The sequence below is a fragment of the Ranitomeya variabilis genome, chromosome 4, assembly GCF_051348905.1.
Source record: "Ranitomeya variabilis isolate aRanVar5 chromosome 4, aRanVar5.hap1, whole genome shotgun sequence".
Classification (NCBI taxonomy): Eukaryota; Metazoa; Chordata; class Amphibia; order Anura; family Dendrobatidae; genus Ranitomeya; species Ranitomeya variabilis.
In genome coordinates this window covers 202,877,965-202,890,018 of record NC_135235.1, presented here as the reverse complement: position 1 = coordinate 202,890,018, position 12,054 = coordinate 202,877,965, and the positions used below count along the sequence as shown (strand labels likewise).

Here is a 12,054-nt window from a genome sequence, read left to right as displayed (position 1 = left end):
TTGTTCCTTCATCCAGAGTGTGCAACATAATCAAGAAATGTACAACCCGAGGCACTGTAGCCAATCTCCCTGGTCGTGGACAGCAGAGAAAAGTTGATGAAAGGTTGCAACGTAGGATAGTTTGGCTGGTCGATAAGGAGTCTCAATTTCCAAAGAAATTCAAGCTGTCCTGCAGGCTCAGGGTGCATCAGTGTCAATACTAACTAGCCATCCACATTTAAATATAATGAAATGCTATGGCTGGAGACCCAGGAGGACCCCACTGCTGACACAGACATAAAAAGCTAGACTGCAGTTTTCCAAAACGTACATGAGCAAGCCAAAATCCTTTTGAGAGAGCATCTTGTGGACAGATGAGACCAATATAGAGCTTTTTGGTAAAGCACATCATTCTACTGTTTACCGAAAACGGAATGAGGCCTATAAAGAAAGGAACACAGTACCTACAGTCAAATATGGTGGAGGTTCAAAGATGTTTGGGGGTTGTTTTGATGCCTCTGGCAATGGGTGCCTTAACTATGTGCAAGTCATCATGAAAACTGACGATAACCAGAGGATTTTGGGTTCCAATGTAGTGCCCAGTGTCAGAAAGCTGGGTTTGAGTCCTAGGTCATGGGTCTTCCAGCTGGACAATGACCCAAATATTTCAAGAAGCCCCCAGAAATGGATGGAAACAAAGCACTGGAGAGTTCTGAAGTCGCAGCAATGTGTCTGGATCTAAATCTCATTGATCACCTGTGGACAGATCTTAAAAATGCTGTTGGGAGAAGGCGCCTTCACATATGAGACACCTGGAGCAGTCGGCAAAAGAAGAGCGGCCCAAAACTCCAGCTGAGAGGTGTAAGAAGCTTGCTGATGGTTATAGGAAGCGATTGATTGCAGTTATTTATTACAAAGCGTGTGCAACCAAACATTAAGTTGAGGGTGCCAACCATTTTGTCCGGGCCGTTTTTGGGGTTCTGCATGAAATTATGTCCAATATGCCTTTTTGTTTGTTGTTCCAATACACACAAAGGAAATAAACATGTATATAACAAAACGTGTAATTGCAATAATTTTCTGTGAGAAATACTTCATTTTCTGGAACAATTTCAAGGGTGCCAACATTTTCGGCCATGACTGTATCCAAGGACTACACAAACACTTACACACCAGAAGTGGCAACCAATATATTTAAAAAGAGTATTCCCATGTTGCACATTTAGGGCATATCCACAGGAGATGCCATAAATTCCAACAGGTCCTGCATCTTTTTCGAGTTTGGAGCCCTGATGCTCTTCACTGACCACCCCACCCCACCTACATGTACTTGTCAGAACATGCATATGTTCTCAATAAGGAGCCTGACCCTTCTCCTCCATTACGCTCTTGAACATCATGACCCCCGCTTACTATATATGCAGGGACATGTTCATGAAATGGGTTGTTGGGGCACAACATATTTGTAGAACAGGTGATCAAGCTCTATTCAATGTGCAGCAGCTGCTGAGGAGTCCTGCAGATCAGCTTCTATTCTTTATACAGAAGCCTCCAATTGCAAATGTGATGTGAACCTTGCCTTAGATGGATGACCAGTTCCACCAAAATTATCAGGTCCACCCGACATTCAACCAATCTCTGTCCCCTTGTGGATAAACAGCCCTCGAATCACCAGCAAAATGGAAAAACTCAAAGGGTTGCACTGATGTTGAGTATTTGCTGCAGATTTTTTTGCCCCCAAAACTAGAGCGTTTGCAGATCTCAGAAATCTCATTCACTTTATTGGTGCTGTAAGATGCACCCTGTAAATAAGCCCTAAATTAGTCCCCGAAGTCAACGAGCCCCACTCACCTTGAGTCGGGCGAGTTTCTTCTTCCACGACCGCAGTCCTGAGAGGTAGATCTGTTTAAGTGCCTCATGGCTCAGGTGGAGGTCGATCCCTTCTGGGGTAACTGTAAACTGGAACGCCACAGCCTGGTGGGCTTCAGCCATGTTGGTGACACTTCAGCCCCAAGCTACAAATTGGATATGAAAAATGACCATTAATTCTAGGAAAAAAGTCATCTGCAAGTCCGAAAAAAAAGTCATCTACACCGACTCTTATCGTCCCTGGATCCTCGTCGATCCCCACAGTGTGCAAGGTACAACCACAATACTTTCTCAATGGATAAAAGTTACTTCAGCTTTAATGACAGAAATATTTTTTTCTGGTTTTATGGAAAAAAAAAAGTTTAAAGACTATATAATTGACGGTCCATCCTTAAAGGGGTGGCCCGGGCCATGATTAACACTAGGCTGGGAGTGTAACATGCAATACACTCACTGTTAGGATAGCCCTCACGGAGGTCACACAAGTAAGCAAATCTGGGATTAGCACACAGGCGATCATGTGTCGACCACTTCTTCTGCTTGAGACTCAAAAACATCATCGTCATCGGCAGCACGTCGCCCCATCTACACAGAGGATGTGCTGCCGATAATATATGGGGACAGAACAATCGCACTGTCGACAGGTGCTGATTAGGGGGCAGAGATCGGCCCGTCTAAGTGTACCATAAGCCATTATGGAATGCGGCTGTCTGACCAAGCAGGTTGGGTGACCCCTGCTCTCCATAAGGGCTCGTACAGATGAGCGGAAAAAAAACAAAGAGTCAAATCTTAGAATGTATTAGTCTAGGTTGTTTTAAGGATTAAATAGGTTGTCCACTACTTGGACAACTTCTTCTCATACCCCTCACTTTGCCCCCATAAAAAAATAAAGCCTATACTCACCTGCCATGCTGGCGCCATTCCCGCAATGTCGGCACTGTTGGGACATGTGACGCCCAATCAGCGCTGGCGATACTGTCCCCACCTCCTGTCGAATTACGCAGGAAGAGGAAGTCCGAGATCCGCTGTCCCAAATACAGACCCCTCCGATATCGACAGGTTAAGCCGATAGTCAACTCTGTATGGATGCTCCCAATGGGAGTGCTAAGGCTCTGGAATGTCGTATTTTGGGCTGTCGGATCCTTAGCACTGTCTGGGACATCTAGTAGCAGCAGAGGCAAAAAGGAGCGCTCAGCAGAGACGGCTGCCGGCCAAAACGATCGCCGGAATCATCTTTTGCTTGATGGCGCTTTATTGTACATGGGTAGCTTTAGTGACCAGCCTACAGAGGTCATGCGTAGAGGTGACACAAACATATATACGTGCCATGGGGGATGTCTAGTAGCACAAGAGGCAACACAGGAGCGCTCAGCAGAGACGGCTGCCGGCCAAAACGATCGCCGGAATCATCTTTTGCTTGATGGCGCTTTATTGTACATGGGTAGCTTTAGTGACCAGCCTACAGAGGTCATGCGTAGAGGTGACACAAACATATATACGTGCCATGGGGGATGTCTAGTAGCACAAGAGGCAACACAGGAGCGCTCTGCAGAGACGGCTGCCAGACAAAAGGATCGTCGGAATCATATTTCGCTCAATGGTGCTTTATTGTACATGGGTAGCTTTAGTAACCAGCCTAAAGAGGTCATGCATAGAGGTGACACAAACATATATACGTGCCATGGGGGATGTCTAGTAGCACAAGAGGCAAGACAGGAGCGCTCTGCAAAGACGGCTGCCAGACAAAAGGATCGTCGGAATCATATTTCGCTCAATGGCGCTTTATTGTACATGGGTAGCTTTAGTGACCAGCCTAAAGAGGTCATGCATAGAGGTGACATAAACATATATACGTGCCATGGGGGATGTCTAGTAGCACAAGAGGCAATACAGGAGCGCTCTGCAAAGACGGCTGCCAGACAAAAGGATCGTCGGAATCATATTTCGCTCAATGGCGCTTTATTGTACATGGGTAGCTTTAGTAACCAGCCTAAAGAGGTCATGCACAGAGGTGACACAAACATATATACGGGCCATGGGGGATGTCTAGTAGTACAAGAGGCAACACAGGAGCGCTCTACAGAGACGGCTGCTGGCCAAAATGATCGGTGGAATCATAGTTCGACCCATAGCGCTTTATTGTACATGGGTAGCTTTAGTAACCAGCCCCTCATGCTGCTGTGTACACAGCAACCTGTCAATCTGAAGATTTTTCCGCATCCTCCATACTATGGCACATAGTCTTATGATATCCGCTTTAGTAGATTATTTTATAGCAATACAACAATATTCCAGCATCACCGGATTTCCTAGCGGTCGCAACAATGCAGCAAAATTTACAGCGACTCCGATCCCCAGGAGAACGAACGCATCCGGAATAAAAGCACTACAACTCACATGATCCAGCAGAGAAGAAAAACTCGTTCCACCCACAGAGAACTAATCTAGAGATGGAAACCACAAACAAGCAGTCACTGGGTGACGAATTTTAATAACTCGAAGATAATTCATGGCAATGTGTCTGATAAGCCTGATGATCAGAGAGACGGAAAAGCAGAAGTGCTGACGACTACTACACCCAGCGTGTATGTAAACTCGGCCACGTGATGCCGCATGTATATAGGGCAGAGGTCCCGCTCATTGCACTGCACACACCCATAAACCACAATCTGCAAGAGCCGAGTCACAAACTGACTGAACGCTAGGCAAAAAAGCCTCATGACCGCTACATTACGTCACCAAATTTCCCGGATCTCAAACTAAAGAGGAACTCCGAGCGCGCCTGTCCTGCCGTGCCCCCAACGCTGAGCAACAGGACAGTTAGGGTCGTGTTCACACAGCATTTATAAAATAAGCGGCTTTTAACAGTTTAATGGAAAAAAAAATACGATTTCATGAAAACTCCTGCCCCCCACACATTTATAGATACTGTTGAACTGTGCCTTTTCTGGGGCGATTTTTCCTTATAGGCTTCTATGCGGAAAAAATAATAATACGCTAATTCAAATCCGCCGTTGCCTTTTTTAAGGGCAGAATCCCGGCATTTCTGCAGCAAAAAATGCATTTAAAACTACACATAAAAAAAAAAAAAATGCTACTGGGCTTGTGGATACATTTGTGTAAATAGAAGTAAATAAAATTAAAATACAGAAATAAAAATAAATAAAAGTAAAATAAAGAAATAAAAAATAAAGTAACTTTATATTATGAAATGTTGCACTGCTCGGACTCTCGCGCCTGTGTAGATAAAGGTGAATTTCACTCTACCCGACGCTCCGCCAGTGCCCATTAACCGGAAGTGAGTTTGGCGCATCTGCTTTACAGGGAGAGATGAGCGGATCGATTTGCATCCAGTGTAACGACACCCGATGGCTACATGGAAGGTCCCGTGAATCAATTACTTTCCACTGTGGTTTCGAATTGTCAGAGATGGCGCGACGTCGTCTGTGCGTAATGTCACACAGATGATGTAGTGCCAGCCCTTACTAATCCTAAACTGTGCAGGGAACGCTGGAAGTAAAGAGACTTGTGGGCCTCCTGTCTAGCCATTGGGTGTTGATGCACTGGATGCTGGACTCATGTCTATGTGCAGGGAACGCTGGAAGTAAAGAGACTTGCGGGCCTGCAGTCTAGCAGTTGGGTGTCGATGCACTGGATGCTGGACTCATCTCTATGTGCAGGGAACACCGGACGTAAAGAGACTTACGGGCTTCCAGTCTAGCCATTGGGTGTCATTGCGCTGGATGGTGGACTCATCTCTATGTGCAGGGAACGCCGAAAGTAAAGACTTGTGGACCTCCAGTCTAGCTATTGGGAGTCGTTGCACTGGATGTTGGACTCATCTCTATGTGCAGGGAACGCCGGAAGTAAAGAGACTCGCGGGCCTCCTGTTTAGCCATTGGGTGTCGTTGCACTGGATGCTGGACTCGTCTCTATGTGCAGGGAACGCCGAAAGTAAAGAGACTCACGGGCCTCCTGTTTAGCCATTGGGTGTCGTCGCACTGGATGCTGGACTCGTCTCTATGTGCAGGGAAAGCCGGAAGTAAAAAGACTCGCGGGCCTCCTGTTTAGCCATTGGGGGTCGTTGCACTGGATGCTGGACTCATCTCTATGTGCAGGGAACGCCGGAAGCAAAGAGGGCCTCCAGTTTAGCCATTGGGTGTCGTTGCACTGGATGCTGGACTCATCTCTATGTGCAGGGAACGCCGGAAGCAAAGAGACTCACAGGCCTCCAGTTTAGCCATTGGGTGTCGTTGCACTGGATGCTGAACTCATCTCTATGTGCAAGGATCTGTGGGTGACATAGGACGCATCATCCACAGTAATCAAGGCAGGAGTGCGGTGATTCTGTTGATAGAGGAGGCGCAGGTCACAGACCACCAACACCATCGGCCCATACTGATCAGCATATGGCACGGGAGACTTAGAAAAGCTATTGCAGGGGGCAGAGATACAAAACTGATGGATTGTAGTACAAGAGGGGTTAAAGGGACTATTCTTTCTTTTTTTTTTACTATGGGGCTGAGAAGCAACAGGCAAGTTGTGCCGGGCACCAAATGTCACCGACCTCTCCTGCGGCCACCCCCGGCGTCACATCCACAGAGCAGCTCTTCCACTTCCGCTCTGTTGATGGGGTGACATCACTACTATGACACACTTGGCCATCACTGAGACACCCCAGTGATTGGCTGCAGCGGTCAGATGCGCTGTAGTGATGACGTCACGGCTGCAGCCCGCCAACAATGACCGACCCACAAAGTGACAGTTCTAGGAGATATCAGCCACCTCATCTTCCAATCTGGTCACAAACTATTCACTCATCACCCCCCCCCCCATCTATGACAACACATCTAGTGACGTCACATCTGCCTGTCAATCATTCATTTACGTCACTAGGTCCTCTACAGCTCCATTTCCTGTCCGTCAGAGTCTACAGCAACAAGCAGCGCAGTTACTTTGCTTTCTGTGGCCGGTAATGAACGGTAACCGAGCACGAGCATCATCGCAGAACTCACCGTACGGGACAGCGCATGAGCCGGGAGGTCTCGATTTCCCTGGGATGAGAACGCGCAGGCGCAGACGTAGGTGGAAGCGAGAACAGGAAGGTAGCGCGCCTGCGCAGAGAAGAGCGTGACGTCACCAGCGCTTGCCGCTCATAATGAGCGAGCTAAAGGCAACAATGTCAGTAGCGATGTTAGCAGGAGGACGCAGTGAGGATGATGGTGGTGGTGGAGGAAGGAGGATGGGAAGGGAATGCAGGGGCTCGTCTGCCTGTGTGTAGCTTGCAATTAGTGCTTGCCCTGCCCTCTGATGACAAAGAGGGGGATGGGAAACTGCTTAAAAAAAGACTGGAAGTTTGTAAATAGTTATTGCATCGGTTCACACACAAAAAAGTGCATTTATCTAGCTGATAAATCTCTTAAAAAAAACCTATTTTTTTCTAGTTTTGCTTTTTTTTTTTTTTTTTTTGTAACATTTTATAATGCTTTTTTTAACATTAGGATATATTCACACCGATCCCATTCATTATTTGCGATTTATCAAAGTCACCTTTTTGGGGGGTCTTGTAATATTAATTAACAATTTAAATTGTTACTCTAGGTGACTGCAGACACGTGGATCCTCACAATGTGCGCATTGCACGCTGTAAGGATTCTCTGGTGTGTGGTCATGTGACTGCAACTACGTGATTTGCATAATTCCGGTCACATTCCAACAAGACGTCTAGTCTAGTCGGCATGTGACCGCTTGTATACAAACTGCAGACTTGTGGTCGGGCGCCAGCAGCATCGGAGGAACTTCACCGTGCACAGTGTGCGCCATGTAAGGATTCACAAGTCTGCTGTCGCATAGTACGCTAAGGCTGGACAACCCCTTTAAGCATTATTATTTTTACCAACAGATCATTCTATTACACAGCCTTAAACATAGTGCAGGGCTATTTTTAAAGGACTTGTCCAAGATTTCAAGAGCATTTCTCCTTCACATTGAAGTGAATGAGGCTGAACTGTAATACAATATATTACCTGAACAGAGGTGTGGCGCTATTTTTAAAAGAAGGCAGCTGTTTTCGTTTTTTTTTTTTCTAATCCTGGACAACCACATTAAAGCAACCTGCTAGAAAGTTTTAAATCCTCAAGGAGGGCAGAGACCTCATTCATGCAGCCGCACAGGGGCCCTAGAGTTAAGGGCAGGGGCGTAACGATTCCCGGGTGTCTGCGCTGCAGAGCAGCTGTGTTAGGCCGGGGACACACTTAACGTATAAAAAAAAGGTCAGTTTTTCACGGCCGAGAATCGCACAAATGTTTCAAAAACAGTGATCCGTGTGCAGTGCGAGGATGCGATTTCCTCCCATCAAATGATCCGTGTGACATCCGTATGGCATCCGTATGCCGAGATTTTCTCGCAAGCTTGCAAAACCGACATCTAATGGATTTATGTGCTCAAATGTTCGGGAAAACATATATACAGTATATATATATAGAGATATGTCATTGAGACACATATATACTGTATTTTCTGGCGTATAAGACTACTTTTTAACCCCTGAAAATCTTCTTAAAAGTCGGGGGTCGTCTTATACGCCGGGTGCCGTCTTGTACGCCGAGTGCAGACACCAATGTGTATATGGTGGGTGGGGGGAGTGGTCCCGATGACGAAGAGGGGGCGTCTCACAGGAAAGTGTGAGTGGAGTATCCCCCATTACCTCATTGTAGCTGCAGCATGGGGTCTGTGTGCTGGGGAGAGGCGGCAGCTGCTGCTCCTCTTTGTGCCGCATGGGTGCTGTGCTGTGGGCCGGTGGCTGCCGCCGCTCCCCAGCACCCCACACTGCAGCTACAATGAGGTAATGGGGGATACTCCACTCACACTCTCCTGTGAGATGCCCCCTCTTTGTCATCAGGACCACTCCCCCCCAAAAGGCACATTAGTCACCGGCCCTATAAGACGACATACGGCGTATAAGAAGACCCCCGACTTTTAAGAAGATTTTATATTTTAACTGGAAAAGTTGGGGGGTCGTCTTATACGCCCAGTCGTCTTATACGCCGGAAAATACGGTATATATATTCTGTATTTAGATTTCATTCAGCGCGATATCTGTGAAAAGCCGGTAATTCAATTGCCGGCTTTTCATTTCTCCTGCCTAAACCCGACAGGATATGAGACATGGTTTACATACAGTAAACCATCTCATATCCCCTTTTTTTTTTTGCATATTCCACACTACTAATGTTAGTAGTGTGTATGTGCAAAATTTGGCCGCTGTAGCTGCTAAAATAAAGGGTTAAATGGCGGAAAAAATTGGCATGGGCTCCCGCGCAATTTTCTCCGCCAGAGTAGTAAAGCCAGTGACTGAGGGCAGATATTAATAGCCTAGAGAGGGTCCATGGTTATTGGCCCCCCCGTGGCTAAAAACATCTGCCCCCAGCCACCCCAGAAAAGGCACATCTGGAAGATGCGCCTATTCTGGCACTTGGCCACTCTCTTCCCACTCCCTGTAGCGGTGGGATATGGGGTAATGAAGGGTTAATGCCACCTTGCTATTGTAAGGTGACATTAAGCCAGATTAATAATGGAGAGGCGTCAATTATGACACCTATCCATTATTAATCCAATTGTTGGAAAGGGTTAAAAAACACACACACGATTCAAAAGTATTTTAATGAAATAAACACAGCGGTTGTTTTAATATTTTATTGCTCTCTCAATCCATTTTAAGACCCTCGCTTGGCAAAATAATAAACCCACAAAATACATACCTTCTGCTGACCCGTCACGTCCCACGAGGTAATCCATCTGAAGGGGTTAAAATATTTTACAAGCAGGAGCCCTGCTAATGCAGCTGTGCTCGTGCTTGTAAGCCCCGGCTATTGTAAGGTGACATTAAGCCAGATTAATAATGGAGAGGCGTCAATTATGTCACCTATCCATTATTAATCCAATTGTCTGAAAGGGTGAAAGGGTCTTAAAATGGATTGAGAGAGCAATAAAATATTAAAACAACCGCTGTGTTTATTTCATTAAAATACTTTTGAATCGTGTGTGTGTTTTTTAACCCTTTCCAACAATTGGATTAATAATGGATAGGTGTCATAATTGACGCCTCTCCATTATTAATCTGGCTTAATGTCACCTTACAATAGCAAGGTGGCATTAACCCTTCATTACCCCATATCCCACCGCTACAGGGAGTGGGAAGAGAGTGGCCAAGTGCCAGAATAGGCGCATCTTCCAGATGTGCCTTTTCTGGGGTGGCTGGGGGCAGAGGTTTGTAGCCAGGGGGAGCCAATAACCATGGACCCTCTCCTGGCTATTAATATCTGCCCTCAGTCACTGGCTTTACTACTCTGGCAGAGAAAATTGCGCGGGAGCCCACGCCAATTTTTTCCGCCATTTAACCCTTTATTTGAGCAGCTACAGCGGCCAAATTTTGCACATACACACTACTAACATTAGTAGTGTGGAATATGCAAAAAAAAGGGGGATATGAGATGGTTTACTGTATGTAAACCATGTCTCATATCCTGTCGGGTTTGTGAAGGAGAAATGCAAAGCCGGCAATTGAATTACCGGCTTTTCTATAGAACACCGCTGCGTATTTCTCGCAATGCACACGCATGGTCCGTGTGTAATCCGATTTTTTTGCGCACCCATAGACTTGCATTGGCGAGTCTCGGCCGAGATACGCTGACAATCGCAGCCTGCTGCGAGTTCCCTCGGATCCGAAATACGGTGGAGAAAATATCGGATGATGGGAGCTGCACCATAGATTAACATTGGGCCGAGTGCTATGCGATTTTTTATCGCATAGCACTCGTCCGTATTACGGTCTAGTGTGACCCCGGCCTTAGACAGAGAATAGAGTTGAGCGAATATGTTCGGAATCGGTCTCTGAATTTGCCATATTGGGGCCATGTCGGTTCCTTATCTGTGCTGAATTTATGTTTAATGATCGGTTCCGAACATATTCGTTCATTTCTACCCCCATTAACTCCAATGACGTTCAGCTATATTTGGCGAATATTACAGAACCAATATTCCCCGCCAATCCAAATTGCAACCAAATTTTAGAAAATTTGCTTAACTCTATTTAGAGAGCAGTGGCAAAACAGGAATGTACACCAGGAAGAAACCCAGGATGGGGACGTATATACCAGAGAGGAACCCAGGATGGGGACGTATATACCAGGAAGGGTCCCAGGATGGGGACGTATATACCAGGAAGGGTCCCAGGATGGGGACATATATACCAGAGAGGAACCCAGGATGGGGACGTATATACCAGGAAGGGTCCCAGGATGGGGACGTATATACCAGGAAGGAACCCAGGATGGGGACGTATATACCAGAAAGGAACCCAGGATGGGGACGTATATACCAGGAAGGGTCCCAGGATAGGGACGTATATACCAGAGAGGAACCCAGGATGGGGACGTATATACCAGATAGGAACCCAGGGTGGGGACATATATACCAGGAAGGGTCCCAGGATGGGGACGTATATACCATAGAGGAACCCAGGATGGGGACGTATATACCAGGAAGGGTCCCAGGATGGGGACGTATATACGAGGAAGGAACCCAGGATGGGGACGTATATACCAGAGAGGAACCCAGAATGGGGACATATATATCAGGAAGGGTCCCAGGATGGGGACGTATATACCAGGAAGGAACCCAGGATGGGGACGTATATACGAGAGAGGAACCCAGGATGGGGACGTATATACCAGGAAGGGTCCCAGGATGGGGACGTATATACCAGGAAGGGTCCCAGGATGGGGACGTATATACCAGAGAGGAACCCAGGATGGGGACGTATATACCAGGAAGGGTCCCAGGATGGGGACGTATATACCAGAGAGGAACCCAGGATGGGTACGTATATATCAGGAAGGGTCTCAGGATGGGGACGTATATACCAGGAAGGGTCCCAGGATGGGGACGTATGTACCAGGAAGAAACCCAGGATGGGGACGTATACACCAGGAAGAAACCCAGGATGGGGACGTATATACCAGAGAGGAACCCAGGATGGGGACGTATATACCAGGAAGGGTCCCAGGATGGGGACATATATATACCAGAGAGGAACCCAGGATGGGGACGTATATACCAGGAAGGAACCCAGGATGGGGACGTATATACCAGATAGGAACCCAGAATGGGGACGTATATACCAGGAAGGGTCCCAGGATCGGGACG

The 12,054-nt window shown here is 46.9% G+C and overlaps 1 protein-coding gene across 9 annotated transcripts in view; it reads right to left on the bottom strand.

Moving 5' to 3' along the window:
- The window catches only part of LOC143770237 (carnitine O-palmitoyltransferase 1, liver isoform-like), a 67,389-nt gene that overhangs the window by 34,140 nt on the left and 21,195 nt on the right, over positions 1 to 12,054 (bottom strand). For 2 of the 9 annotated variants that reach the window (XM_077259668.1, XM_077259662.1), the window contains exons 1-2: positions 6,864 to 7,001; positions 1,831 to 1,994 (exon numbers count right to left, since the gene is read on the bottom strand). In XM_077259668.1, coding sequence (XP_077115783.1) covers positions 1,831 to 1,971 — 141 coding nt within the window. In that variant the 5' untranslated portion in view covers positions 1,972 to 1,994; positions 6,864 to 7,001. Of the gene's footprint in view, positions 1 to 1,830; positions 1,995 to 4,245; positions 4,359 to 6,415; positions 6,556 to 6,736; positions 7,002 to 12,054 lie in introns of those variants that run through there. The other 7 variants (XM_077259659.1, XM_077259666.1, XM_077259667.1 and 4 more) reach the window with 5 other exon arrangements.